Source organism: Rhea americana, unplaced genomic scaffold (assembly GCF_003343005.1).
Source record: "Rhea americana isolate MKP2758 unplaced genomic scaffold, rheAme1 scaffold_71, whole genome shotgun sequence".
Classification (NCBI taxonomy): domain Eukaryota; kingdom Metazoa; phylum Chordata; class Aves; order Rheiformes; family Rheidae; genus Rhea; species Rhea americana.
This window is the reverse complement of record NW_028186879.1, coordinates 1,095,268-1,122,514: the sequence shown is the minus strand read 5'-3', so window position 1 is coordinate 1,122,514 and position 27,247 is coordinate 1,095,268. Positions and strand designations below refer to the sequence as shown.

Below are 27,247 nucleotides of genomic sequence, written 5' to 3'. Positions count from 1 at the left end.
TCCCCACGGGGCCAGGGGGAAGGGGCTTGTGGGGCCRGGGCCAGCCCGGGTGGCCTCTTATGGGCGCCGCCCCGCCCCGGAGGGCTGCGGGAGGGCTCACGTGGGGGGCGGGAGGGCTCACGCGGCGCCTATGGGGAGGCGGCGGGAGCCGGGCAGGGCGGCGGGGCCCGACGGGCGGCGAGCTGTCAAAGAGGCATCCCGGGCGCCGGCGGCGGGAGCAGCCCGATGCGTCCCTAGCCGCGGACCCCGCGCCCCGCTAGCCATGAACACTGAGGAGCAGTATTACGCCTCGGCGCAGCTCTACAAGGAGTCGTGCGCGTTTCAGAGAGCTCAGGCGCAGGATTACAACCCCAGCCCCCCCGCCTGCCTCTACATGGGCCGGCAGCAGCAGACTCCCTATCCCGGTGCCTTAGGGGCGCTGGAGCAAGGCAGTCCGCCAGACATTTCGCCCTATGAGGTGCCCCCCATCACTGAGGATGCCGGGGTCTCGCAACTGCATCACCACCATCACCACCATCACCACCATCCTCACCTTCCTCCTCCCCACCAGGACGCGCTGCCATTCGCTGACGGGGCGGACACGGGGGCGATAGAGGAGCCCCGTGTGCAGGTGCCTTTCGCCTGGATGAAATCCACCAAATCTCACGCCTGGAAGGGACAGTGGACCGGTAAGGCCGCCCCCCCCTCCTGCCGCCGGCCCGGCCGCGAAGCCCCCCCGCGGTGCAGCGGTGCTCCCCGCTTCCCCGCGCACCGCGGCCGCGGCTGACAAGGGCACGRGAGTCGGGTGCACCCGACGGGGAAGCGCGTAGCCCGGGCGCAGCTCCCAGCCCCGGGGATAAAGTCCCACTAATATCGGCAGGGGCCCCGTCGGCAGGCTCGCGGCGCCGCGGGGCAGAGCCCGACGGCTGCCAAGCCCCGAGCAAAGACTAACAAATTGGTTTCGCTAATTAACTCATCGCCGCCAAGACGGGGCCGACGCGGACCCGCAGCTCCGCGGCGCGGGCGCTGCCGCCGCAGCAGGTGCAGCGCGGAGGCTCCGCGGCGCTGCCGCTCCGCCGACGGCAGCGGGCTCCGCGCGGGGCCGCGCAGGGCGAGGCGGCGGCGCGGAACGGGCCGCGGGGCCGAGCGGGCCGGCGAGCGCCGGGCACAGCGGCGAGGGCAGCGCAGAGCAGAGCCCCCTTCTTCCGGGCCCCCTTCTTCCACCTCCTCCTGCTCCTTCCCGCTTCCCGCTTGGTTTTAGCCATAATTGCAYCTTTTACAACTTAAAACCCGGGGCAGGAGAAACAATGCACAAACGAAACAGAGCTGCCAGCGAGGGGAAGAAACTCTATCTAGGCAGAAAGTTCCGCTGTGGAACAATATTTCTGTCTCTCCCTGCACAATGTTATCGTGTCCTACTCCTTTGTCACGCCTATACGGCAAATATTATATTAATGGCTTTGTTCAAATAGACAGTTAAAAAGGGACTGGAGAATTGAAATCGCCTTGAAATAGTCCGGTAATTGCATGGGTCAGATCGGGGGGAGGAAGGACAGGCTGCAGTCACCGGTCCCCTCGGTGGCATCTCGGCAGGGTAAGAGAGTCAAGAGTGCTGTCGCCCACGTCGTGGGCTCGGAGGCAGAGATTATGCCGGGAGGATAAAATCAAATTGGATGAATTTAGGAGAGAGAAAAAAAAAGAAAGAAAAGATGGAACCAAACTCTGAAACTATTCCTCTTYTCTTTGTCTTCCATACACAAGGAATGACAGAAACAGCAGCAAAACGAAAGTTTTCCCAGAAAAGTTAATAGCTCTCCTCCGCTGTTCCTAGCTCATCCGAAAGGTCTAGGCAAATGCAATGCTGCAACATTAAATCGTGTACATGATGTGCGGTGTGTACGTAAACACACACGCGCCTTAATATTTCTACTGCAGCTACATGGCGCATACCCAGTATGGCGTAAGTGGCACTGCTCTTTGCCAGGCGCGTACGTTACGCCTGTAGCCAAACCCCCAGTACTTACAGTTGCAAACTATATACACCAAAGACGTGTTCTTTTTTCACAGAAACGCGTGGGATTTAGGCGTTCCAGAATGAAGCGGAGTTTTGCGTTGTATTCAACGCGCGGAGAGTTATCGCAAGACCCAGGCGCCCGGCGAGGCGGCGGCGGAGCCCTGCCMGGGCTGCCCGCCGTGCGCGGCCGCAGCGGCCCCGGGCCACGCTGCCCCGGGCACAGCACGGCGGGGCCGCGGCCCTGCGCTCCCCGCGCTCCCTTCCTGCCGCGGCGTACAACACACTCGCAAGATTTTGCCTTCCCGGAGTTATTATTTGACTTTATCGTAGCAGTAAAAAAAAAATAGTATATACACATATATATAATCTATAATATATAATCTATAATATATAATTTWTATATATATACACGATAACAAATTTGCATGCATATATGTATACATATAATGGGCATGCAAAGTTGAATTACGGGAGAGCGCGGGTGGCTCTGACAGTTCAGGTAGTTGTCACTGAGCCCTGGAGATTATATGGCGACCAAAAGTGTACCTAGCAAGACTCCTTGTGTTAGTACTAGGGATAATTCGTTTCGGCGTTAATCCCCAGCTCCTGCCGTCGCCGCCGCTCCTGCACTCGTTATGATCGCACAGTCCCGCGTCCCGATATCCCCTCACAGCAGCGGCGGCCTTACTGGGAACGGGGATTTCGTTACTGTCGCTGTTTCCGGGATCACGAAATCAAAGGTCTCGACCAGCTTGGCGAAATGGCCGGGCGCCCCGCGGGGCGGGAGCCCCAGCTCGCCGCCGTGCCCCGGCCCCGCCGCTTTCMGCCGCGGTCCCGCGGGGCCTGGACTGCTCCGCGGAGAAATCCCGGGAACCTGCGGCGGCTCTGAGCGCTCCGGATCCGTGAGGTTTTTCCTGTCCCTTTTTACTGCTTACAGCGCTGGGTGCCGGCGGGCCGCGCTCGGGCGTCGCGGAGAGGCGCTCACCTTCCGCGGCCGCGGTTGCCCGCGCCCCCGGCGCAGCGCTGGCTCCCTGCRCGGAGCAGAGAGGGTCCCCACGGCCCCCGTGCCAAATCGCCACGGGCTTGTGACCTGCGGGAAAGGCCGGGCCCCGCGCCTGCCGCTGCTCGGTTGGTTGTTTTCTCCAGGTAGCTTCAAGAGAAGGTCTTTTTAAATTATTATTGTTATGTTTTGTTTGGTTGTTTGTGGGCCATATAGCAAAGCCGTTTCTTCTTCTTCTTCTTCTTCTTCTTTTTTTCTTTTTTTTTTATTTTGTTGCTTTTTTCCCCCGCTAATCCGACAACTTGCCAAGCCCCGGAACACGCGCCCTTAGGTGGAGATAGAGTTTACAGAGATCAAAATACAAAATAAAATAGCAACAGGAAGCGATGAGGACAGCCTGACTGCCAGGGCCCTGGAATCAGGCACTCCCAAGCGCCCGAGGGGCAGGAGGGACCAGCGGGGCCCGCAGCTCGGCCGGGCCGTCCGCGCACCGCGCTTATGTCTCCCTCCGTTCGCCCCCGCTCCGCACGTGGGTGCGGGGACAGCGCTGCTGCCGCCTGACTCTCCCCTCTCTCTAGGTGGGTCCTACGTGGCGGAGCAGGAGGAGAGCAAGCGGACGAGGACAGCGTACACCCGGGCGCAGCTGCTGGAGCTGGAGAAGGAGTTCCTCTTCAACAAGTACATCTCCCGGCCGCGGCGGGTGGAGCTCGCTGTCATGTTGAACTTGACCGAGAGACACATAAAGATCTGGTTCCAGAACCGGCGGATGAAGTGGAAGAAGGAAGAGGACAAAAAGCGAGGGGCAGGACACAGCAATGACCCCGAGCAAGACTGTGTGGTGTCCTCCGCAGAGCTCTCGGGCAAAGAGGATCTCCAGCCGTGTGCCGCTGGGAACCTGCCCGCCGGGGCCTCCAGGGACCTGCTCCCCTCCAGCCTCGCCCCCAGAAGGCAGCAGGACTCTCGGTGAGCCGCGGGAGCCCCCACGCCCCACAGAGCCCGGCCCGGCCTGGCCCGGGGGAAACGAAGGGGTCGGGGGAGCGAGCCGGGGGGGGGCGCCGGCTCCCTGATCCTCGCCCGCCTTCCCCGGGAGAAACGTTGTGCTTCGTGCGCGCCCCTCCGAAATCCCTCTGCTGCAAAAATTAAAGGTGCTCGGCTGTAGCAGGGAAAGGCTCGGTGTGGTTTGTAGGGCTGGAGGCGGCCCCCGGCGAGCCGCGGAGGCGACGGAGGCCCCGCGGCCCCCTCGGGGCAGCTTCCCCCAGGGAAGGCGGATCTGGGGCGGACCCGCAGCCACCACCGACTGCGACGGCAACGCCGGCTGCGCGGAGCGGTCTGGAAWCGGGAGGAAGGATACGACCGCGCCGCGGCAGCTGCTGACCAGAACCTGTGGCCGGTGGGACGCCGGCGGCGGCCGCCGGGGAGCGAGRCTTCGCCGTGCAAGGCGCTGTACACATGCGGGCCGCGGGAGAGGGCGGCCCGGAACGGAGCCGAGAGACCCAGTTCATCCCGGGGATGGGCACCCCGCTGTCCCGCTCTCTTCGAGGGGCCCCGGGGCATCGGCCATACTGAGGACTCCCGCCGGCGACCGCACCTTTACTTACTTCTTTGGAAACTGGAACCTGTTTGTTTCGTTTTCTTTTGCTTTTGAGAGAGGGGAAAGGGGAAAAAAAGTCCTGAGCTTTTTGCAGGTGGTATATATGATGCTCACCGACTCCAGACGGCCAGTAAAGATAGCCAGACCCTCCTCCGGGGCTCCGCCACCGACTGGGGCTGCGGGAGACCCAGCGCTGCCGGATGCTCGGAGGGGCTGCGCGGGGGCGAAGGCGCCTCTGGGGGCCGCGGCGCGCAGGGCTGGGGCCGCGGGCGCGCGGAGAGCCGCAGGGCTGCGCTCGCCGGCTCGAGGGGTCGGTGCAAGCCCGAAGGAGCAGCAGAGGATCAGCGGGTTTGGGGACGGCCCGTGGGGCCCAGGCACGGCGGGGGAGCTGGGACCGCCGGGCAGCAGAGACAGATCCGGCCCCGCGGGAGCCGCCGGCGGGACCTACCCGCCGGGACCGGACTGGTCTCAGTGGCATTTTCTACTCGCAGGTCCTTTGGAGGAAAACGTCCTTCCTCTCTTCCTCCTTTGGCACTCACTTGAACGCTCTCTCAAAGAGAAGAGACCTGGCAGCAGCGCAAGCAGTCCTGCTTCCCCGAGCCGCTCTGGCTCGTGCTTGGCGCTGCACGATTTTCTTTGCAGACCTGGTTTTACAACACAGGCAGAGGTCTGGGGCAGACTGCCTCCCGAAGCGCTGACTTATACCTGTGACTTTTCAGCCCTTTTTTTCTTGGCCCGGCTTGGTGTAGCGCAGAACGGAACTCGTTTGCTCGGGATGCATGCAAAAACCGCCCCGTCGCCGGCCGCCTTCCCGGATCCTTCCTCTCGCTCTCCCCCCGCTGTTGGTCTGTCACCAGAAAAATCTTCCCTATCGCGGCAACGGAAGGAATTGGCATTTTGTAGAGGAGAAATGAGCTATTGCAGCGACTGTCTAAAACCGAACTGGAAATTCAAATATGTGGGGAAAAAAACATATGGCCAGAATAGAAACAAAAAATAGTGGCACGAACATCGCAAGAGCTTCCTGGGAGATATGACAGATTTCTCTCCTCGATGGGAAGGCTCAAGTTCTGCCTCCGGTTTTCTCTCCGGCAGCATCCATGACAGGGACCAGGCGCACACCTGACCGCAGCCCTCCGAGCACCCGGCTGGCGGCCCGGGCCGCAGAGACCAGCGAGAGAAAGAGGAGGAGGAGGAGGAGAAGGAGGGTTTCATCCCGTGGCCTGGCCGCTGGACTGCGGAGGTTGTTGTCCGCATCCCGCCGCCCTCCTCCGTGCAGCGCGCAGGGGAAGCGCAGGGTGGAGAGACGGTCCCGTCCCACTGCTGAACGCGAGGGGGAGAGGACGCAGCTTTCCACAGCTCTTATTTTACCACCTTGCATAAGACGTTTTTCAAAACGGCAGGTGAAGACGAGAACATGTAATTCTTGTATTGCCTTTCATTTCTTTGGGGGCATTAATCTGTGTGCACAAACAGACGCGTTTTGGTCAGTTTTCTTGCAAGCTGCCCGAGGAATTTATCATCCAAACTTGTATATCCTTGTTCATTCAAATGCAGTCAATAGGCAAGAACTTTTCCAATGATTAACGAGCAAAATTAAAATAAAGCCGTGCTACTTGTGAAACAAAGCACCATATTATTTAAAGTAGTGTTTCTCAAATTTTATGGGGCCAAGAAAATATTTTTTTAACCTCAGCGCCATTTATTCTTAGTATCAAACCTGTCACTTGAAACACTCAGTAGAACAATTTCCACATACCATCTACAGTGTCTGGTACATAAATTGCTATTTGGGAACCACTGAAAAAAAAGAAATCTGGCTGCAAAAAAAAGGAATTCTATCATGCAAACTGCCAAGATTTCTCCCTAACATTCATAGAGAGCATTTTCCTAGTTAAATTGCACACACAGTGACATTTTGCCTGTCCTTTCTTTAGTATTTAGCATTTAGTTTCAATTTCTGCTCTGCACTGTTGTAGAAACTGAGAAACTGCAGAATTGATATGAATTGTCTGACCATGAGTGAATGTAGAATTAGACCCACATGTTTGAGTTTTAATGAATAAAGTCTTTTTTTTCTTTAAAGAATTAATACAGTTTATAGGATGAATGCTTCTTTATTTTTTTCTCTTATACCCATCTTTCTTGCAACTGCACCAAAGGTAAAATTGGCATTGACTGAAACAAGTCAACCCTGGGTAAAGTTCTGTTCATGGCACCCCATCACTCAGCATTGCAGCCAGTCCTACATCTTGCCGATGAAAGGCATGGTTGATCTGCAAAGTTACAATGCTGCTACAGTTGTTGTGCTATGCCATCTTACTGTCCACCAAAATGAGCTGTTCAGACATCCCTATTTCCTGAGGATGAACCCCCCATCTTTGGAGACGGTGAAATAGTGAATAATTATGTTTAATCTTCTGTAATCCTGCAGGTAAGAGTTTACACAAAGCATTCTAAAAATCCTGACTTTTAAAATTAGAGAAGAGATGAAAAGTGTGGGGTGTGTTTTGATTCCCTTCTTGGATAATACTCAAGTCCTGCAGGCATTGCTCTGCATGAGAGAGGTACATCCCCAAGAATCATATGTACTCCCGTTAATTATTTTAAAGAAAAACTGAGCAAGATTCAGAGCCATTTTTTCCCCCAGATGTACAGAGAGCAGGCATGTGCCATCAGAACCTATGGAGGCATCAGTCCTATGTAAGGCTCCAGAGGAAGCCAATGAAGCAGTCATGTTGCGGCATTGCAAAGCAACATCTTTACTGCACCTGTTTTGCTCAGGTACCTCCCTCCAGCACTGCAGCAACAGCTTTCCTCTCTAGCTCAATTTTACACAAATATTGACTGTTATTACACAAATCACCACAAGGCAGTGGATCTTTAACACCCTCCTCCTTCCCTGAGCAGGGCTAAGCAACTGATGACAGCTAACTAAACCCAGGCCAGGAGCCTCACACTTTGGCAAGATCCTGCCAAAAAATGACTGTTTGTGTGTTGCTTTCTGAGAAGTAACATCCAGCAGACTCTGTTGAGTTTCTACTGCCATGCCTTGGCTGAAGATGAGAAAGAGCTCACACATTACCCAGGCAATCCCCTGCTTTACCTTCCATGTGTCCTGGGAGCCTGTAGTGATGGCCATGTAAAAGTCAGCATTTGGAGACTGTACTTGTCTCTCCCATTACAGAACTATACATTTGCCTGAAAGTGCCCTCCATAAATGAATATTTATGCCAATAAATCAATTCTAAAAGCAGTGATTTAATTGAAGGTGTGAAAGTCTTTCCAGTCTGACACTGAAGCCTGCTACCTCACACGCTGCGGTTGCTGCTGCTGCTATGAACATAGCTGAGGAGATATGTTCAAGACTGAGAGAATAAATATTTCTCAGAAAGGCTTTGCCAGCAAGGCAGGGTCTGTAGAGCAGGACAACACACCTTACAATCTGGCCTCAGTAAAGGGCAGAGTTGGCTTGGCAAAAGGCCTTAGGTATCAAGGTTAAACCAATCGCTTACCTTAGAAGTAGAAAGAAATGGTGCTGGGCTCCAGTAATTCCTGACAACTTGCATGGCAGCTCTCCTGAGAGGCTTTCACATAAGCGCAGACATGCATGCACACACACGTATGTGCACATAAAACTTCCAATGAACTGTGACTCAGAATGATAGTTCCCTCCCTGCTTCCTTCTACGCTGGACAGAGATACAAATGACCAGGTCTTCAAGCATATTCTTACACCAGTCAATTATATCAATGTCTTAGGATCTGGAGAGGACAATGAAGCATGCAAAAAACTTCCCATTTTCCATGTTAGAAGTAGTGAACGTTGATTATCCTTATTTATCTACGGCTGCCTCATTGCTTCCTTCCCACTGACTACACAGCACTCTGTGCAATATCTTACTATGCACCTTGCCAGCACCTATGCAACCCTGCAGTGATGGTGAGCATGAGGAATGGAAGAGCAAAGGGAGAAGTGCATGGAGCCAAGACTTCTCCCAGTCTCCACTTCTCTCCATCTCTATTCCTCCCACCACTTCCTGCCCTGATAGACAGTTCTTGTCGATCCCAGGGGATCTGGGATTGCAACATAAGCAGAGACAAATAAAACATAAGGGAAATGAGCTTAGTACTTCTCTCTCCCCAGCATGCCTCAGTGATGATTCAGATCTGGCCAGCTTCATTCATGGAGTGGTAACTCAAACATGTGGTTCCTCCACAATTAGGCCTCACGTGTTTGATTGTTTAGTACCAACATTTATTCCAGGAACCATTTGCTTTCAGTAAATTTTCTGCAGCACTAGTAGGAGGATAGGCTGTAATAAAGGCTGCCAATAAAGATGCCATTAAGCAGGAACCCACATCCAAGGAGCTCTGCCACTGGCTCCATCCACCAGGAACTACAAGGCACAGGAAGTAGGTGCCTTGACAAACAGGCATGTCCCTCACAGATAACCCCAAAATATACTAGGAGGGAAGAAACTTGAGAGATTATGGTGAACTTCAATCAGATTTGGAATATTCCACCTTGAAAGCAATGGTAAAGAGGGAGTTGCTGGGCTTCAGGTTGTGACAAAGCTGGAGCAGGTTAGATCAGCTGATGCTGGCAGAGCCTCATGCCCTCCCTCTCCCTTGAGACGCTCTTTGTCAAAGCGGATGACTTGTGGCAGCTGCTGCAAGAATGCAGGCTGCATGTTCCTCTAGTGGCTGTGCCTGTACTAAACACTAAATGAACAGGAAAAAGCTCAACTCCTCTATCTGGGGAGCAAGAACTTATGGAGCTGCACTCAGACATGCTGGTACAACTTACGTTGCACCCATCACTTCTGCACAGTAACAACCTGAATTTTTACTTCTCCCTTGCCTTAACAAAGGAAAAGCAGTACAACACTGATTCATTCCTCACATGAAGACCAGTTATAAACCCATTGGGGGATACCCTAGACCAGGGAAGAGAAAAACATCTACTCAGACATATCTTGGCACAATGGACTTAGAATTCAAGAGTAAAATACATCTAGCAGGAACGGAAAGCACAGTGAGCAGTTTGTCAATATGATGGCATGTGTCTCCTCTTGCAGGGCTAAACTTGATTATTTTAGAGTTCAGATGAGTTTTCTCTGTGAGTGATTTACACTATACTGGTATTTTGTCTGAGCAGAGGCAGTATGTGTCATTATAAATTTACTTGTGCTTGTCTTGGACATTCTCTACAGACCTCAAAGCACTGAGCAAAGGTAGGTAGAGATTAGTGACCTCACTGGCATAAGAAAAACAGAGAACTAGGGAAAAAAAAAAGAGCTCTTTTCAGAGATAATACAGGTCTCCCAGGGCCCATACTAGGAGATCAAGCTGTTTCAAGACCAAGGTTGAGGTAGGAGTGCATTGTGTAGAATCTGTGTTTGAATACTGCTTCCCTGGATTCAAATCCTTCTCTGAGGGGCAGCAGAGAGTTGCCTGCTGGGAGCCATAGCTGGGTGCGGTATGCTAGGGATACAAATGCAACTTCTCCTGGAGAAGATACATTTATCTGTAGGGAGTGGAAGCGGCCACTTTGCATTGTGGCTTTTAACCATACTTTCACATAACTGCTCCCTCTAATCCAAAATAAGTGTCTTTCATTCCCTGCAGAGCTTTCAGCAACTGAGAGCTGATCTGTCATCTGGAATGCCCTCTCTCCTTTCCGACTTCTAACCCTCAGTTGGTGAGTCAGTATTTGGCTAAGGGTGAAACTGTGTGAGGTGACATTGCTCAAGATAATTTGGAAGAATAACAAGCTCTGCTATTTTAGTTCATGCTGTGAGCTGGATTTTTGCCCCAAGAGTGAAAATTGCCAAAAAAAAAAAAAAAAAAAAAAAAAAAAAAAAAAGGAGGAGGGACCCCCTCTGCTCTGAAGTCATCGATTCTTCTGCCTCAGAATCATTGTAGTAAAAATTGTTGTTAACTACAGTTGGTTCCTGGAGCTGGAGGTGAAAACCTGCTCAAGGTTTCACTCTCTGCTGCTGTGTCATTGATGGTTGTATATTCACAACATAGACCTCAGTGAGGCAATTTAGTTTGAACAGAAAGGTATATCTGGAGGTAGATATGCAAGATAGCATTTCACTCTGTGCATGAGATTAGATGGAGAGAAAAGGACCACAGTAGGTAGAGCCACACGACCCTTACCTACAACATCAAAGAGGGAATGAAGAAGTTTATTTAGAAACGTCCAGAAGGAGAAAAGAGAGAATGGAGATTGGAACCACTGAGATTTCTACTCCATCCTTGAGCTCAAAACAGCATCACTCCAGATGCACATTTGTCCATCCTTTTCTTTGAGATCTACAATCTGAAGATTTTCCAACATCACTCAGTTCCAGTGCATCATTATTCTTAACATGAGTATTTTTCCAACATCTAATAAGCCCTATCTATTGCAACTGAAGTCTATGATTCCTTGCTCTATGGAGCATAGGACAAGAAAGTATATTCCCCTTCTCCTTTTTAACAGCCTCCCAAGAAGTCAAAGGATAAAATTTTGAGAGGAAAAGCATGTTGCTAAGCTCTGGCATCAGGAAGGTTATTAGGGACATTGGCAAAAGCAGTTTCCATGAAACCCAAAAACCAATAGCTAGAAAAGGGTGGGTCTATGAGGCAAGTAGTGGAGAGGACACAAACAGCGATGAAAAGCAACACCATCAATGAGCTGACAGGTAGAAGGAAGAGGATGTCCGGCAGCTGAAAGCAGGAGGCATCAGGAGAGAGACTAATGGAGGCTGAAGTAGTTTGGTTTGTTATGGGGAGAACTAAGCAGTACAGAGAAGGGTGAAGAAAAAGGTAACTGATGTGGTGCCAAGACCTCAACAGCTACAGGATTATGATGCCAGTGAGCTCATTAGCTGAGAATGTGGCTCTGTGTTTCTAGGGAACAAGTCATGATACAGAAACCAGGTACTTTGCGTGTTTTCCTTGGCTGTTAATTGCAGTTTGCACCTTTCCTACCGAAGCTTAATTCACCCTTGTGATATAATGGAGTTTGCTTTCCCATCTCCACGTTCTTCCTCAGTCCATAAACTAAAGGAAAACGTTTGAATTCCAACAGAGATTTCCATTTCTTCTGGTTTCAGAGGGCAAGTGTTTGTCCACTGTTGAACTATGCATGCTGCCCAGTTTGTTCCAACTGTCCATGTCAGGTACGCTCAGTTCAGTTTGCCTATGGCCGTAAATAAAGCTATTTTTGGTAAAACATCTTATAGAACTGCCTCACTACTCCTGGGAAAGATCATCCCAACTGGTCTGGATGCAGACACTGGAAATTGTCAGGAAAACTGCAGAGATGTGGGAGATAAAAAGCCAGTAACAGATTTATGTCCTGCTTCAGCGAAGTCCCATTTGCTCCTATGCCTGTTTTTATTCCATCTTCTTAACTCAGTCCTGAGAAATGAGGTAAACTATACATCTGTGCTACTCAGAGATGATCTGAAAAATATTTTGCTACTAGCTGAGTCTCAGCAATTAGATGACATAGAGCTGGGAGCAAGTGATGACTGGCAATTCTTAATGCGCATATGCCCAATACCTTTTTTCTTCAAAGGTGGCCACTAGATATGCCAGCACTTCATTCTTCATTGACTGAAAATCTGAAAAAAAATAGGGAGAGAGTGAAAAGTGAGGGTCAGGAGGAAAAGGGTCTTTTACAGATTAAAGTCTATACTAAGGAAGAAACAAGCTGACTCCTATAGGCCATGCCACCAAGTTGGAATAGTCAGACTGAGGGAGATGTGAGGTTTTCTCTGAATGCTTGTGACATACCAACCTAGTTCTGTGCCAGTGAAAATTCAAGGGGACCAATGTCAAGTCCATGTGGTGAAGATGCGGGGTGGTGACTGGGAAAATGAGCTGGAAGGAAGGACATGCTGTGACTGGAAGCTGCTGGGAGGCAGGGCTGAGAGCTACGGGCTGTTTATGGAGCCTCAAATCAAGACGGATGAGGATGTAGGAGAAGCTAAAAGCCAGTCAGGGAGAGAGTAACTGAAGAGAAAGCACTGAGAGAAGAGGGGACTGGACAGAGAAGGAGCTGGGTCTGAGAGTCAATGCAATGGCAGAGAGATTCAGTTCACTGATCCAACAAAATACTCTGCTGTCTGCAAGAAGTGCTATCTCTAGTTTTTTGAAACAACTCACCCTACACTTGCATCAGCACTAGATTTTGTACAAAAGAGCAGATAGATGCTCACAACAGAGTTAGGAGCTAGAGGCCAGGAAGCAGCTCCACTAAATGAGAACTTGTTCTTAGATGATCAGGTATCATGTGAAATTGCATTGTGGACCTGAGTGGGCAGCAAAGCAGAGGAAGAACAACCCATGGGGTACAGACACGCAGCACAGTTGCTGGAAGAACAAGGAGAGGGAGCAGAATTTATGGGAGATTATTTTCACTATCAGCTCAGAAATGACCTGGGATTTTAATGCATGGATTGAACCAGGCCAGACTACATCCAGCACAGCCCTGCTTGCAAAGTCAGGCATGCAAAAGGTACAAGCACCAGCATTCAGCTCACAGCTGTGATGGGTCCACAGGCTGTCAGCAGGGACAAATACATCCCTACAGCATCCTCCACTGGGAAGGCAGAGCCAAAAGAGGTGAGACAGGCAGCAGCCACCCATGAAAGGAGGCAGGCAGGGGAGAGGGAAGCCGATGAGGCTGAGGCACTTGGAAAGCACTTCTGTCCCTGAAGCCTCTCTTAACCACTCTGTTAGTCACTGCATAAGCTTCTGCTTAAGCAGACTTCTGCTATTGGAAGAACTCAGTAGTGGAGAAGAGACAGGTGAGAACTTCAGCTACCCTCACAGCTCTCCTCAGTGGCAAGTGAAACCAGGGCAGGGTAATCTTCATCACTGTGCAGGCTTCACCCCTCTCTAGTGAAGCAGCCCATGCACAGGGATCCTGAGGGAGAGAAAAGCTGCAACTATGTCATCCAGCAATGGATCTCATGCCCATGCCCATGAGTATGAGAAGAAACTGAAAACTGTCCAGACCAGGTAGCTCCTTGCAAGTCTTGTTTTCTGAGCATCTGATTAAGGGAAGAGACTAGGGAGGACTTTATAGGGATGCATGAATGGGAGCTATCTCTGGATTTGCCAAGTCTTCTCCCCTGTCTCAGGAAGTTATGTCATTATAGCCTTCCCTGTACTGCCAGGAACCATCTAAAGCATAGATTTGGGAGTCTGTAGTCACTGCTGGTACTGGAATGCTGTTTCCTCTTTGCAACATTGAAGTTCAAGAAACAATGGACCACCTAGTGGAAAATCCCCCACTCCCCCCCCCAAAAAAAAAGAAAAAAAAAAGAGAAAAAAGAAAATGATCACCAGATAGAAAACAAGTCTAGGATGAGAGGCTGAAGGAGCCAGAATTAATTGGCCATAAAAGCAGACTGATAGAAAATAGAATAGATTTAAAAAACAAGCAAGCAAACAAACAAAAAAACTTCATAGACGTGGTTTCAAAAAAAGAATGGAAAGAGCAGTTCTGTGGAAAGGCTGCAATGACACACGAAATGTAAATGCACCTGTGTGGAAGTCCAGGGATCCTTCTAACAGTGAGAAGAGTGCAGCACAATGAGAAGAACCAGCACAAATTGCCTGGGGAGGCTGCAGGAGTCTCCCCACTAGATGGCTTTCAGAGATTAGGCATGGTCCTCTCAGAAGTGACATGACCATCACTCATTACACAGCAGATGTACCAAATGATGGTTTCCTCACTGGTGGACTCATGCCTTGTCCTGCTGAAGAACTTCATTGCTTTGCTTAAATTTCTTTTTGAGGCCCAGCATGTCTTGGCTATTGGCCTTCTTCGTTTCACTTCTGATTCTCCAGGGGTTACCTCCCTTTGTTCCCCACCTCCTTCTTCTCTTAGATGTTTCTTGCTTAGTCCCAATATGCTTTATGACACCATCATTCACCCAGTGTAGAGAAGTGCCCTGAAAGAAATGAGACTAAGGGGTATGTGGTAAAAGAGAGAGAGAGAAAAAAAACATTGGACCTTCAGGCAGGCAGAGACTGTTCCAAGTGAGGGCATAGAAAAGGCATAAAGCCAAGAGCCAGTGAGGGAGATCTAGGCCCTGGTCCAAAGCTCTGCAGCCAACTGGACTGATTTGAATGGGCTTTGGACCAGACTCTTGGAGAGCAGCTATGCAGGAGGATACCAAGGGAATAATGTGTATTGAGATTTCAGAGTAGAAGGCTGAGCACGAATGAGTTGTCCAGCTATTCAACTGTTTGTTACGTAGTGCACACAATAGCTTTCTTTAGAGCCACCATGGCTCTCTAGAGGGTGCCGTAGATATTTGTAGGTTCTACTCCACGAGGAGTTTTATTTAACAACTAGAGATGATGTCTTGCATTACTGCAGCAACAAGTATTTGAAGAAGGAAAAAAGAATGTAGAGCAAGGAGGACAAGCAAAGTTCTATGGTGCTGCTCAGCAGAAAAATGGATACTGAGTAGTTTCAAATTTCCCATGCTGGGACCCACTGGTACAACGCTGAGGAAGCGAGGGATGCTGTGCCACTTGAGACAAGTCTTAATAGGAAGTAAGGCAAGCACAATAATAGCCCAAAGAGAAGGTCATTGGCTACTGTCAGTCCTAATTTCTATTATTCACCTTTGCAGGAAGATGTTCACTGCAACAAAATAAATAAAATGTATTTGGCCAAACTTGCACCTGGAAGGACTCAGCAGGAGCTGGATTCTCCTTTGTCATTTCCTTATTGAATGCACTGGTGGCCTCACTCAGAGGGATTAAGACCAGCCTGTCACCCCTCTGTGGGTCATTTACAGGGCTGCAGAGCAGAGGGTTTCCCTGGCCGGCACCGAGCTGCCCGCCGGCATGGCGGGAGCTGCCTTCGAGGGGTTGCTGCCCGCTTTTCTCCGCTAGCCCCTGAATAAGGAAATGAGGCCACGGAGAAGAGAAGAGGCTCCCGGCACCTTCCCGGCGCCCCCGAGGCTGCGGCCCCGCTGCCCGGCCCGGCGCGGTGCCTCCGCCCGCCCGGCCGGCGCCGCGCGGCGCCTCCGCGGCGACGCTGCCACCTGCTGGCCGCGCCGCGGCGCCGCAGCCCCGGCCCCGGCCCCAGCCCCGGCCCCGGCAGGATGGAGCCGCCACGGAGGGCAGCCCGGCCCCACTGCGAATAACGAGCGGCCTCGGTCAGTTTTTGTTTGTTTGATTGATTGTTTATTAAGAATTTACATTGCCTCAGATCCCTTTGACTTTGACCTCAAAAAGCAGATTCCATCCATCAAGCAATTACAGAGCGGAAGTGTCGCTTACATCTCTGCAGAGCTGGGAAGTGAAGGCAGGCAAATGTGGCCCAGCAAGATCAAGCTGGGAGTGAATAGGCTAAATTGGCGGGGTAGAACTTAGCAGGACCAGGAGGAAAAGGGGAAGAAAAGGACCACAAAGATCATCAGGCTGGTCCAGTACAATCACATGTATAGTATATACCACTATATTTTCCAAGACTTTAATGTTAGACCTAGAACTGTAAAGACCATTGCTGTAGAACAGTATGTCTGTGAAGGAGGGGTCAGGGGCATCTCCTGCCTCCCTACAGCAGCAGAACACTTTAAGCAAACTTGTTCAGAGAAAGCTCTAGAAGTTGAGATATTTTGCGCCTAGCAACATGTAATTACTGAGGCTGACCATGGTATATGCCATAAACATGGGAAGCCTTTTGCTCAGATAGCAGGTGACAGGGTCCTGAGTGCTGTAACAGGCCTTAGTGGCCCAGACCAGCCTCAACTGGGGCCTTCTCCAACACCCTGCCCATGGGACTAAGGCTGGAGGCTTCATTCAAGATCAGGCCTGAGCTTCAGTCCCTGCCTGAGCTGTGTTATAGGTGTACCCATCTCTTATCCTTACTCTGGCCCTGCCTCCTGGATGAACCTCAGATCTATACATCTGTAGAGTACACAGATAGTCTATGGGGGGTAGGTAGCTGTAAGTAACTAGAGCTACAGGTAGCTACAGTTGTAGGTAGACTGTCTCCAGGATGGATCCCCTCATACATATATTGTAGCATATTTACAGTCCTGTATTTGGCTCTATATCTCATGAATGGGCTTTGGACTCACATTGAAGCCTTGTCTCCTGTCTTGTCTCTGGCCTCATCTCCTTTTTGTTTCTGACTGGACTCACTGGATTGCTCCTGGACCCATTCATTGCTTGCCTTGCCTGGGATTGACAATGGATCCTGTTACCAGGAATCAGCTCTGCCCACCATGTTCAGACCCTGTCGAGCTGCATCCTATTGGTAAGGGCATGACCCACACTGGGGCCACGCTCAGCTCCCAGCACATTTTTCCTTAGGGAGCAGACAGCCCTTGGTGTGCTCTGACAGAGAGAGTGGGAAAGCACTGTGGAGTTGGAGCTTCATTTATTCACTGTCAACCAATAGCTGACTGGCCACAGTAAGCTGCAGGTAAGCAACCTTATTGCAGATCATTCACTGTGCTGTGTCTTACAGTCTTACAGGCTGCTGTGTGCTGCCTGTTAGCACACTGAAAATGGCTGAGTTCAGTGCAGTCAAGGAGTCTGTGGTTCTTGTTTCTGTTACCAGGTATAAGGCTCCACTGATGACAATATGAAATGGCCCAAAGTACCATTCAGATACAGCTTGTGCAAATATGGCTGCCTAGGCTGAAGCAGAGTCCCACTGGCATAGTGGCTGACACCCAGGGAGTAGCGAGATGCCTCAGTTCTCCGAGCAAGGGCATTGTCTGCTGGGATGGAAGGTGGGGGACAAGCGGTATGAGCTTCTTGGGCTCTAACTCAGAACTCTTTCTGATGTTTCCTGGTCCATTCTGTCATGTTCCTTTGTATATTTTGTTATAAATTTCAACCTGTCCATCACTTCAATGAGGAAACTGGCAGCTGAACAAATTAATGGTGATCTCAAGCCTTGTTGGGACATAGCACCTGGTTCTCCTGAAATGTATCCTGCAATCCAACTAGGTCGACTTAGGTTGAGGAAGGTGATCCTGCCCCTCTACTGAGCCCTGGTGAGGTCTCGTCTGGAGTACTGCATCCAGTTCTGGGCTCCCCACTACAAGAGAGACATGGAGCTACTGCAGAGAGTCCAGCATAGGGCTACAAAGATGATGAGAGTGCTGGAGCATCTGCCCTATGAGGAATGGCTGTGAGAGTTGGGCCTGTTTAGCCTAGAGAAGAGAAGACCAAGAGGGGATCTTATCAATGTCTACAAATACCTTAAGGGAAAGTGTCAAGGGGATGAGGCTGAACTCTCTTCAGCAGTGCCACGTGACAGGACAAGAGGCAATGGGCACAAACTGAAGCACAGGACGTTCTATCTGAATATGACGAAGAGCCTCTTTACTATAAGGGTGACAGAGCACTGGCACAGGTTGCCTAGAGAGGTTGTGGAGTCTCCTTCTCTGGAGATATTTAAAACCTGCCTGGATGCGATCCTGTATAGCATGCTCTAGGTGACCCTGCTTGAGCAGGGGGGGTGGACTAGATGGGCCTCTCCAGAGGCCCCTTCCAACCTCTACTGTTCTGTGATTTTGTGAGCTACTTGAGGGGCTAGGGAAAGGCAAAGTGGAGAAGGGCTAGACAAAACAGTAATGAGTAGAAAGTTGAAGGAGTTGCAGGTGTTTGCTGACCAGCTGCGGTTGGACTGGGTATGGCCAGATGCAATTGCAGATCTTTCTAAATGCAAAAAAAAAAAAAAAAAAAAAAAAAAAAACAAAAACAAAAACAAAAAAAAACCACATGTCCCTGGAGGTCCCTGGAGGTCCAGCCTTGTAACACAAAGATGCTGAAATAAGATTAGCCTTGGCTGTGAAAAAACAGGTAGAAATTCCCTACTGGAAGCATGAGACTCAGGTTGCTCTGGGTCAGCATGCCAACGAGATGGAATTGGCGGAGGAGTTGTGACAGCTGTCCTCATACGAGGCTGTTGGTCCTACCAGCAGTACAGGCTCAAATCTGTGCACTTTGCTGGCAATAACAGGAGAAATCAGTACCATAAATTCAGCCCAGGTGGAGCATCTACCCTGATTCTTCTACTTTTGCCTTTGTGCTGATGAAGTAAGCAGAAAGGAGCCAATCCTCTGGGACATTTTGCTAAGAGTAATAGAGTATATTCACATCTACAAGTATCCACGATTTCTTGCAAAGGTAAGAGACGGAATGTCTTTCCTGAACTGGTTTATGTGGTTTTAATATCATCTATGAATCTGAGACTACATCTGCACCAGTATATTGATCATGCCCCAGATAACACTGAGGCCAAATGTCACCAGATGATCCATATCCAGATAACTTACACCCCAAAACAGCCTAGCTGCCCCCAAGCTGCATGTTGGGAATAGTCTCTTGATTGTACTGACTCTCAAACTGTGCCCCAGAGCTGTTTGGTGAACAATATTTGGCCTGAGCCAAAAGCTAGTTGAATGACTTGCAGTGCCAAGGGATACTCTTGACCTTTTTAATTTGTTAAGATAGACGTATGTGCAGGATCCCAGCCTACCTCATCAACTCTTCTAGCTCATCAGCTAGCCGTCTGGACAGCAGCAAAGAAGATTCGTCATCTAAGCAGGTACTGGATGACTCTGTAACATTTCTGTTAGACTGAGAGAAGAGATGCCACTTCATGAGCCAAATACTCTGGTCTTGTTTTCAATATTGCATAGAGAGTGTCATAGCAGTGAACAGTTGGGTGCCTGTTTGAGAACTGTTGAACAAAATCAACATTGGCTTGAATCTGAAGTGTATTGTTGTAAGGATCTGAGTGTGTGCTGATTTAGGAGGAAGTAGAGTTCCATGTGTGTTTCATAGGACAAAGCATATAAAGTACGATGTTCACAAAGGAAAAAATATACTGAGTGAGATTAAACGTCAGAGATGTTTCTAGAAACATTTAAAGTCAGATAAAAAACTTGCTGCTTGTTCTTCCAGCATGAATCATCAGCCTGTGCTGACGTACTCCAAACAGTTCCCAGTAGTCCTTGCTTTTCCCCGAGGTGCACGTGTGGGCACCCTGAGCAGGCTGGATGGCCAGGTGAGGGAGCGGCATGTTGGCACAAGCATGACAAAGCTGCCCAGAAAGGTACAGAGCTGTGGCAGTGTCAATTTTCACTGTCTTGTTCTTGTGGTTCTGCAAGCTGCTGGGGTGCATTTACTGATGTCCCTCTGGGTTGCTCCTGCGTGGTCTCTCTTTGCTTTCTAATTCAGAGATCATATATGGCTGTCTGGGCTGTCCCCAGCCAACCACAGGGAGGTTCACAGGGCACAGAGAGTCACTCTCCTAGGCCAAGGAGGTAGGCTCTGAGGTGTCCTAGGCTTGGGAAGGGATGTGTGGGAGAGGAGGCCATGTCCCCCCGGCCACTGTGCTGCTGAGCTGGGATCACAGCGGGTGTTGCTGAGGGATGTCTGTGCCCTCACCATGTCAGCCCCAGGCTGTTCATCCTTGGGGAGCTAGTTTAGTTTGACTCATGTCAATGCGGTGTTTTCCTGCTCCAGTTAAGGAGTGTGTGGCCACAGGCAAGGAGATAACGTAGAGCGTGTTTCACCATCAGAAGCTGGCAGCAGAGGCCAAGCTTATGAGAATGGAAAACACCTCTGGGGTCACAACAGGAGCTTGGCTAGGAAGTGACAGAGAATAAAATAGAGGGTGCAAAGCAGTACTGTGGCTTTGCAGAAGCAGAGTATTATTACTGGGAATAGAAAAAGGATCATGTTTCTAGATCAAAATCCTGGAGGAAGAAATACACTTCTGATAAGACAAAGTAACTTTTTCTTCTGAGTCACTACATTCCTGGGAAAAATTGTGCAAGATGTTTTTAGAGAGCTCATTTCAGCTCACGGTAGTTACCTATACATAGATAGATGCATATACACATATTGACGAGGGTCAAAGAGGATCTAAAATAAATGAGGATTACTGCCACAGAAAGAATATGCTATACTTACAATATCTGGAAAAGGAGTGTTCTGAGGTCTTTTTTTCCCCTTTCTATTATTGTAATGTGTGACTCACAAAACATCAATATTTATTCCGAACTAGAATATAAATTATTTGTTATTGCTGATAGGAGGTGATTCTCACCAGGAATTAATGTAAATTTCTTATTTTCTTTAATTTTACAAATGATTATAAAAAATGCCTAGATTGGGTGAGGACTAGAGTTTTCCTAAAGAAATTGAAAGTTTGAGTTATGATTAAAGAAACCCTGATAGTTAGCAGTTACACAGCTCTTTACATCACTTGTAACAATCTCTATGAGAGGAATTGGCCCATTTTCAAACTGTAGAAAGGAGGGAAAATCTTGGATTCTACTCCCTCTTGGTTCCTCCTAGATTTAGGAACTTAAATGCCTTTGAACCCTCAGAAGGACTCTGTTGTCCATGTCTGGACAACATGTCTGAGATACCTAAATACAAAATTGTGATCCCCAAAATCCTGAGACCCAGCTAACCATAGAGGCACCATAGGATCATCAACTCCTAGTTTTACATACTCAAGTTTTACAGCTGGAATTTAATGCTTAACTTAGAACTGAGCCCTTGTTACAAGCTATGAACTAGCCTTTCTGTTACCTATATCCCTCAAAGCACTCCTCATGTATCAAGCTTCATGTAGAATAGAGGGGACAAAAGAGATGGGGTCCCTCAGCCTTTTATATGGCTGCTTAGTGACTCAAGCATCCTTTCCTTCCCAAACCCCATGCCAGAAGCTTAATCTTCCCCAAGCACTGAACTGGGAATCCAGATACCTCATTCAAGGAGGCAGGGAGTAAGCAAGACTTGAAGCCCTGAGAGATTTTTCTGTTTTCATGATCAGATTATGGTAGAAAAAGATTAGACTGCAAGAAATATTGGCTTCTGGGGCTGAAAGGTTGTCTTATTTGCCTCAAGAACAAGGAACATTCTACAGAGAGTGGAACATCCCTTTCCAAAGAATTCCAGAGATAAGAGAGCTTTTTTTTCTTACAAAGATCTTCAGTTCTGTGGAAGTTATCTGAAGGACAAGCCATGACTCCATGGAAGGCAACAAGAAATGTCAGGGGAACAGGATCTGATTCAAGCAAAATTACAAGAGCTTGCGACAGCTGCCAAAGAATACCTGGATGAGTAAGGGAACAGGAATGCTTAGAGCAGGAAAGGTCTGTGTGCTTGACTTATTTCTCTGCAACGGTATTTGCTGTCGCAATGTTTTCTCTGTTTGGTTTGTTCTCTTCTTTTCAAATAGTATAGGGAGTGCTTTCCTTCCAGCCCTGCCTTTACTTCTCAGGATAGGAGTGCGGGAGTCAGATAATGAGTCCGGATATTATATATGGAATGTGTCTAGTTGTTTTTACTCCGATTCAATTACTAGGGATCAGCAGATTATAATGAGCAATTAAAAACACCTAAGACCTTTAAGAAAGAAAGCGATGCACTTTGGTTAGTTGAGAGAATGGAATGAAAGTCTCTGCCACAGCCAATAGGCTAGATATTATGTTTTGACTAAGGAAAATTAAGAACAAGAGGAAAAGCTATTCTTATTAGCTACCATCTTACTAACTGTTAATTGGGCTGGAGTCTGATGGCTGCCACAGATTTATAGCTAGACACCCACATGAGCAGGAAATGAGAATCTTCTGGGAGTTTTTTTCTTTTCTTTCCCATATTTGTGATGCTTTGAAAGCATCTGCAGTGGGATCAGTGGGGTGTCATCTCAAAATGGATGATGCTTTTATTTAGAAATATAGGGCTAGAAAGAGATTCCTAAGTCTTTGAGTCCAGTCTCCTGGCAACAAACTGTTTGTTTTGGTGAATAGCTTAAATGTTTTCTGTCCCTTGGCAAGGGAGTGTCCATCCCCCTCTTTCAAGGAAGGTGAGCTGGGCTTCTGAAAGACATGAAAACAGGGAGAGGAATCAGGAGTATTACAGAAGCTAAGACAGTAATTAAAAGAAACCACATAAGTTCACCTCAGTCAAAGCACTGCAAGACATGTAGGCAAGAAGGAAGCAGCCCCTCCTCATCAGTGAGAGGAGAGGGAATGTCCTACCCTCACTGAGGAACTCAGCTGGAGGCCTGCACCAAGGGTTCTTTGGATTTCTTATGGGGTTATGGCCCCAGTTGTCCCCGGAGGTTCAGGGCACTTCTATTCTGCAGTGGTTTTTACCCAATAACCAGAGCTGTTTCTTCAGGGAGCAGACTGGGCTGTTTCTATGGATTACGTATGCAGCTCCCTGGCGCTCACCCTCTACTTCATTAGGCCACCATGTCCTCTTGTAGCAAAGTGTCCTTATTTTCTCCCCGAGCTACCTGTATAACTGGACATACCCTTGCCAGATTCATGTTCTGCTGACCTTCTTTACTGCTTATGAGCTGTTCACTCCTGGAAGGCCTCCAGCACAGCTTCTTTGGCATCAATTCAACTTTTGCTTTTGATTATAACTGCTCTAAACTTCAGTATGTGGCTCCTCTGACTGCCAGTTAGTCTCAGGTAAGATCCAGGGCAAATACAAGGTCTTCTGATGTAAATTTTGGCTATGAAGCACTGTGTCCAGTAATGTTATGTCAACTATAAACTCCATGATTTCCTTTTTGATGCCTGCCACCGATGTACAGAACAGAAATCTATGACCCTGTACAGTTCTCTGGAAGCAGAAAGTAAGTCTCCTACAGCAAAATTCCCCTCGGTTTACAAAGGATGGGCTCTGCTTTCTGTCACACTGCTGGGGCATGTGCTTCTAGCCAATGATTCTCCTGCTTCACCTGTGAGTGGAAACAACATGCCTCACCTAGGCCACCTGCATGTGCAGAAAGCAAAGGGATTCTTCAGAAATTATTGCTTAAATTGTTGCTTACTGCTGACTAGGGATTTTTCTTCCTTTTTATAAAGTCAATTGTCTTCATACTACAAACTCAAGGTGCTTGATGAACTGCTTAAGGGCACAGAACATGTGCTGGGGAGATGCTCAGGATTCAAGGAGGCATTTATTTTAGATATCATTGAAGTCCTCTGTGTAAGTGCTTTACAATTCTCCCCATGGTAAGGTATGATGCACATGTTCATTCTTTATCCCAAACACAAAAAGCTTTCTTGGGAAATTCTTGTTTCTGAATAAGAGCTAAGCCAAGGGAAGAGATCCTATATGCCTTCTTAACATACTGTGATGAGAGCAGGAGCATCTGCCAAGAAAGAGCAAAGGTCTAATTCCACTCTCCACCTACCTGCACTTTTGGGGCCAAACCCTCTGATTTCTTGGATTTTGGCCCTCTGTTGTGAAGAGTAGGAACTGTGGTACTCCAATCAAGCAGAGGAGACCCTGCAGATGTCTCCAGAGACATCTGCTCCATCATTTGCCAGGCAGGCAAGGTGCAAAGAGTTCTGATCCATGGAGCCCCACCAGTCCAGCCAGGCTTGGCTCACTGCTGCAGGAATGAGCGGTGGGGAGCTCCCTGGGTTGCAGGGCTCAGGCAGTAGGTCACTGCAACTAGGTTGCCTCTTCCGTACGGTGCCTACATGAATCATCCAGATTCACGTAATTATCATCCCTGAATGAACAAAATGGCTGATTTGTGCCTTTCTACACTGCTTTATGGTACACAAGGAATATAAAAGAAGCTAGAAGGTTGGTGATTTAATTGTTTGTGGGATGGAAGAGGAGAAATGTTTGAAATGGTATGTGGATATTATTTTTTTGGTTGTTTCCTTTTAGTACCAAGAAATTTGAGTTCTGCATGGCCTGGAAGATGCAGATGACTTAGAAATCATCAAGAATCTGAGGAGAATTCAGAAAATGAATGTTCAGCAGCAAAGAGGGAAATAGATCTGGAATAGGGATGTTTAAACATGTTGGGTTTGTTTATTCATCTCTAATGAACATTTTGGAGACAAGAGACACTGCACACTGAGCAGTCCACTTCAGCCAAGACAAGTAACTCTCTGGAAAGTCCTACAAGCAAGAGCTGGAAATCTTAAAATTTTCAGTGTTCAGGACAGTGGAGAACATGCTGCTGCTGCAGGAACTGTCCCAACCCAGTGGGACCTGGCTCAGGCAGGTGCAGGGAGCTGTTGCTGCCACTATTGCAGTGGGAAGCCCCCTACCCTGCCAACCCAGCTCCATAGGCATGGAGAAATGTCAGCAAAATCATGCAAAGCAGCACCTATTACACCCACAGATCCATTGTGATTAATTTACTTATTGACGGCCTTTCATAACTCTGTGATCATCTTTTTTCACGTTGCCATTAATTATTCCTGGAAGCAAATAAAAGGGCCTACCGATATCTCTCCCTCCCTCTTGCTACGGCCAGCTTTTCCTTAGGGAGAAAAAACTTGTACTCATTTGCAGTGGGACAATGCCGACTTTTGAACCTCTAACCACTAAACAAACAAACCTTGCGCTCTGCTCCACAATCCAAACAGGGTTTATTGACAGGCGTATCACAGCAACGCATAGCAACTCAGGCAGCAGCAGGGCCTGGAGCTCAACGCTGCGGGGGCGGCCCTGGGCACCAGAGGGCATCCTCGAGGGGAAGGCACCCAACTGGGGCCTGCCCATGCCCTTGCTCCCTGGGCATGGCCAGCAGCCCCTGGGAGCCCTTCTGTGCTGCGGGGACCGCTCAGAGGAAGGAGTACATTACAGTGCCTGTGAAACCCTATTAAGGTAGTATTTTGTCATCCTTCTCCTTCCCTACTCTCGTCTCTCTGGTTTCAGGTTTAAGGTACAGAGCTGAGGCCCTTGGTTTGGGCACTGATACTCTTCTGTCTTAGACATCCCTGGGAAGCAGCTGCTCCAGAAAGACCCAAGAACTTTTTAAAGGCAAAGGAAAATTGGCTTAGTTGTTGCTGCCCTCTGATCTACAGTGAGCCACAAACATGCTGCTTGGACCTAGTAGAACATGATGTGTGTCAAGGAGTATGGCTGCCTCAAGTGCTGCACCCACTCCCTTTCACCAGACCTGCCTTGAAGGCTATGCACAAGGCAGAAAATCAAGTAGGTTTCTTGCACTGGAGATGTTGAGTCTCACCATGGCCTTCCTCCAGACACAAGAGCCCTGATTCAGGCTTTGCACAGCCATGCTGATGCCATCAGCCTGCCAGCCCAGCAGCACCCAACCTCTGGCCCAGTTAGCCTCAGAGTGCACGCACCGCTCACATGCAGCAGTGAGCGTATGTGAGCCTGTTTCATGTGCAGCAAAGTGTGCTGCAAAGCAACTTTGCTGCAGGTGCTCACCACTTCCTTGTCCTCTCCCAGGTCCTCTCCTTGCTCAGTGGGCAAGGCCCTGGCAAACTAACACCACCTTAGGCAGTCTTGCCAATTACGCTGGCATTTGGTTTTCGCCTTCAGCAAAAGGACGAGAGGAGGGTCAACATGGGAGGAAAAAAAAAAAAAAAAAAAAAGATGTCCCAAAGAAGATAAATGGAATCTTTTAAATAAAAATGATGAGAAAAACAGAATGACATGGGGCCAAATGCTGAAGAGGTCAGAAAAAAAAATGATAAAACATTTGCAAATGTGTCTGAGGCTGGATAGTACTCCCATTCCTGATGAGGTCCAAGCCTATGCCCATGCAAGCCGGTCTCATGCTCAGCCCCAGGCACTAGCTGTAGCGTGGCCACTCTTGCCAAAGCACCCTTGTTACAGTCCCCAGCCTGGATGTGAGGCCATACTTCCCAATGGGGTTTCTCCTGGCTGTGAGTAAGAAGTACACATAGAAAAAAAAGCCAAGGCAACTTGGCCAAACCGATTAGATCTCTCTTATTTTCATCTGTGGCCATGACTGGTGAGTTGGTTCATATTGCTATGCCTTGTCCCCACCACTTAACCAGAAAGTGGAAATGTGTTACAGCACAGGACTGCTCATGGTGAGGCTGTGATCTACAAAGCCTATATAAAGCAGCTAAAACCAAGAAGACTTTTTGAAATTAACAACTGGAAAAAACTCCAAATAAGCTGAAAAGCGTAAGATGAGAAACAGCACATAATTTAAATGACAGGTCATTACAAGCGGTGCAAAAGGGCACCAGATACTTTGCAATAGTGCTCAGTACACACAAACAAGGATCCTCACTTCAGCACACAATTGGACACAGTTTTCAGAGGAGACTTCCCTTCTTCCAATTTCTCCGCATTGTGGCTAATTAATCTGGCTGGATGACTATCAGCACTGGATTTATGGGCTGTTTTACAAGTATCTAACATTAAGCAATTCACTTCTGAACATTTAAGCACTGCCTTATCTTGTCTGCCCCGGCCCTTAGGGCAGGACAAACAATTTGCATATTTACGGTTATCAGAAAAAAATAAAATAAAATAAAATAAAATAAAAAATGTGCTTTAATTTTTTTCCTATTAAAATTCATTGTTAGCTCAACAACATTTCTAAGACCTTTCGGACCAATCCCTGAGATTCATCGGGGGAGCACTGACAGGCAGTGCCCACGTTCCCCTGTTATCTAGCAAACTCCAGGGTAAAAAAAAATAATAATAACGAAACGGAACGGAACAAAATAAACATAATAATAATAATAATAATAAAGCCACGGCCACGCTTCCCCCGGACGACGAGACACAGACACTGTACACTCTGTACACAAGGCCGCGGCCGGCCCCGCGGGGCCTCGTAGTGCATAGGCGGGGGTCTCGGCTCCCGCCGCGCCAGCGAG

At 48.8% G+C, this 27,247-nt stretch overlaps 2 protein-coding genes across 2 annotated transcripts in view; one reads left to right on the top strand and one right to left on the bottom strand.

Annotated features, from left to right (window-relative positions):
- Positions 1-262: 262 nt before the first annotated feature.
- Positions 263-3,960, top strand: PDX1 (pancreatic and duodenal homeobox 1). The gene is made up of 2 exons (XM_085321757.1): positions 263-668; positions 3,572-3,960. Exons 1-2 carry the CDS (start codon positions 263-265, stop codon positions 3,958-3,960), a joined length of 795 nt encoding a protein of 264 aa, XP_085177883.1.
- A 172-nt stretch (positions 3,961-4,132) lies between these two features.
- CDX2 (caudal type homeobox 2) overlaps positions 4,133-27,247 on the bottom strand; it is a 26,948-nt gene continuing 3,833 nt past the window's right edge. The window contains exons 4-6 of the mRNA XM_085321791.1: positions 27,166-27,242; positions 12,145-12,205; positions 4,133-4,631 (exon numbers count right to left, since the gene is read on the bottom strand). Of these exons, the coding sequence (XP_085177917.1) occupies positions 4,133-4,631; positions 12,145-12,205; positions 27,166-27,242 (637 nt within the window). The remainder of the gene's footprint in view (positions 4,632-12,144; positions 12,206-27,165; positions 27,243-27,247) is intronic.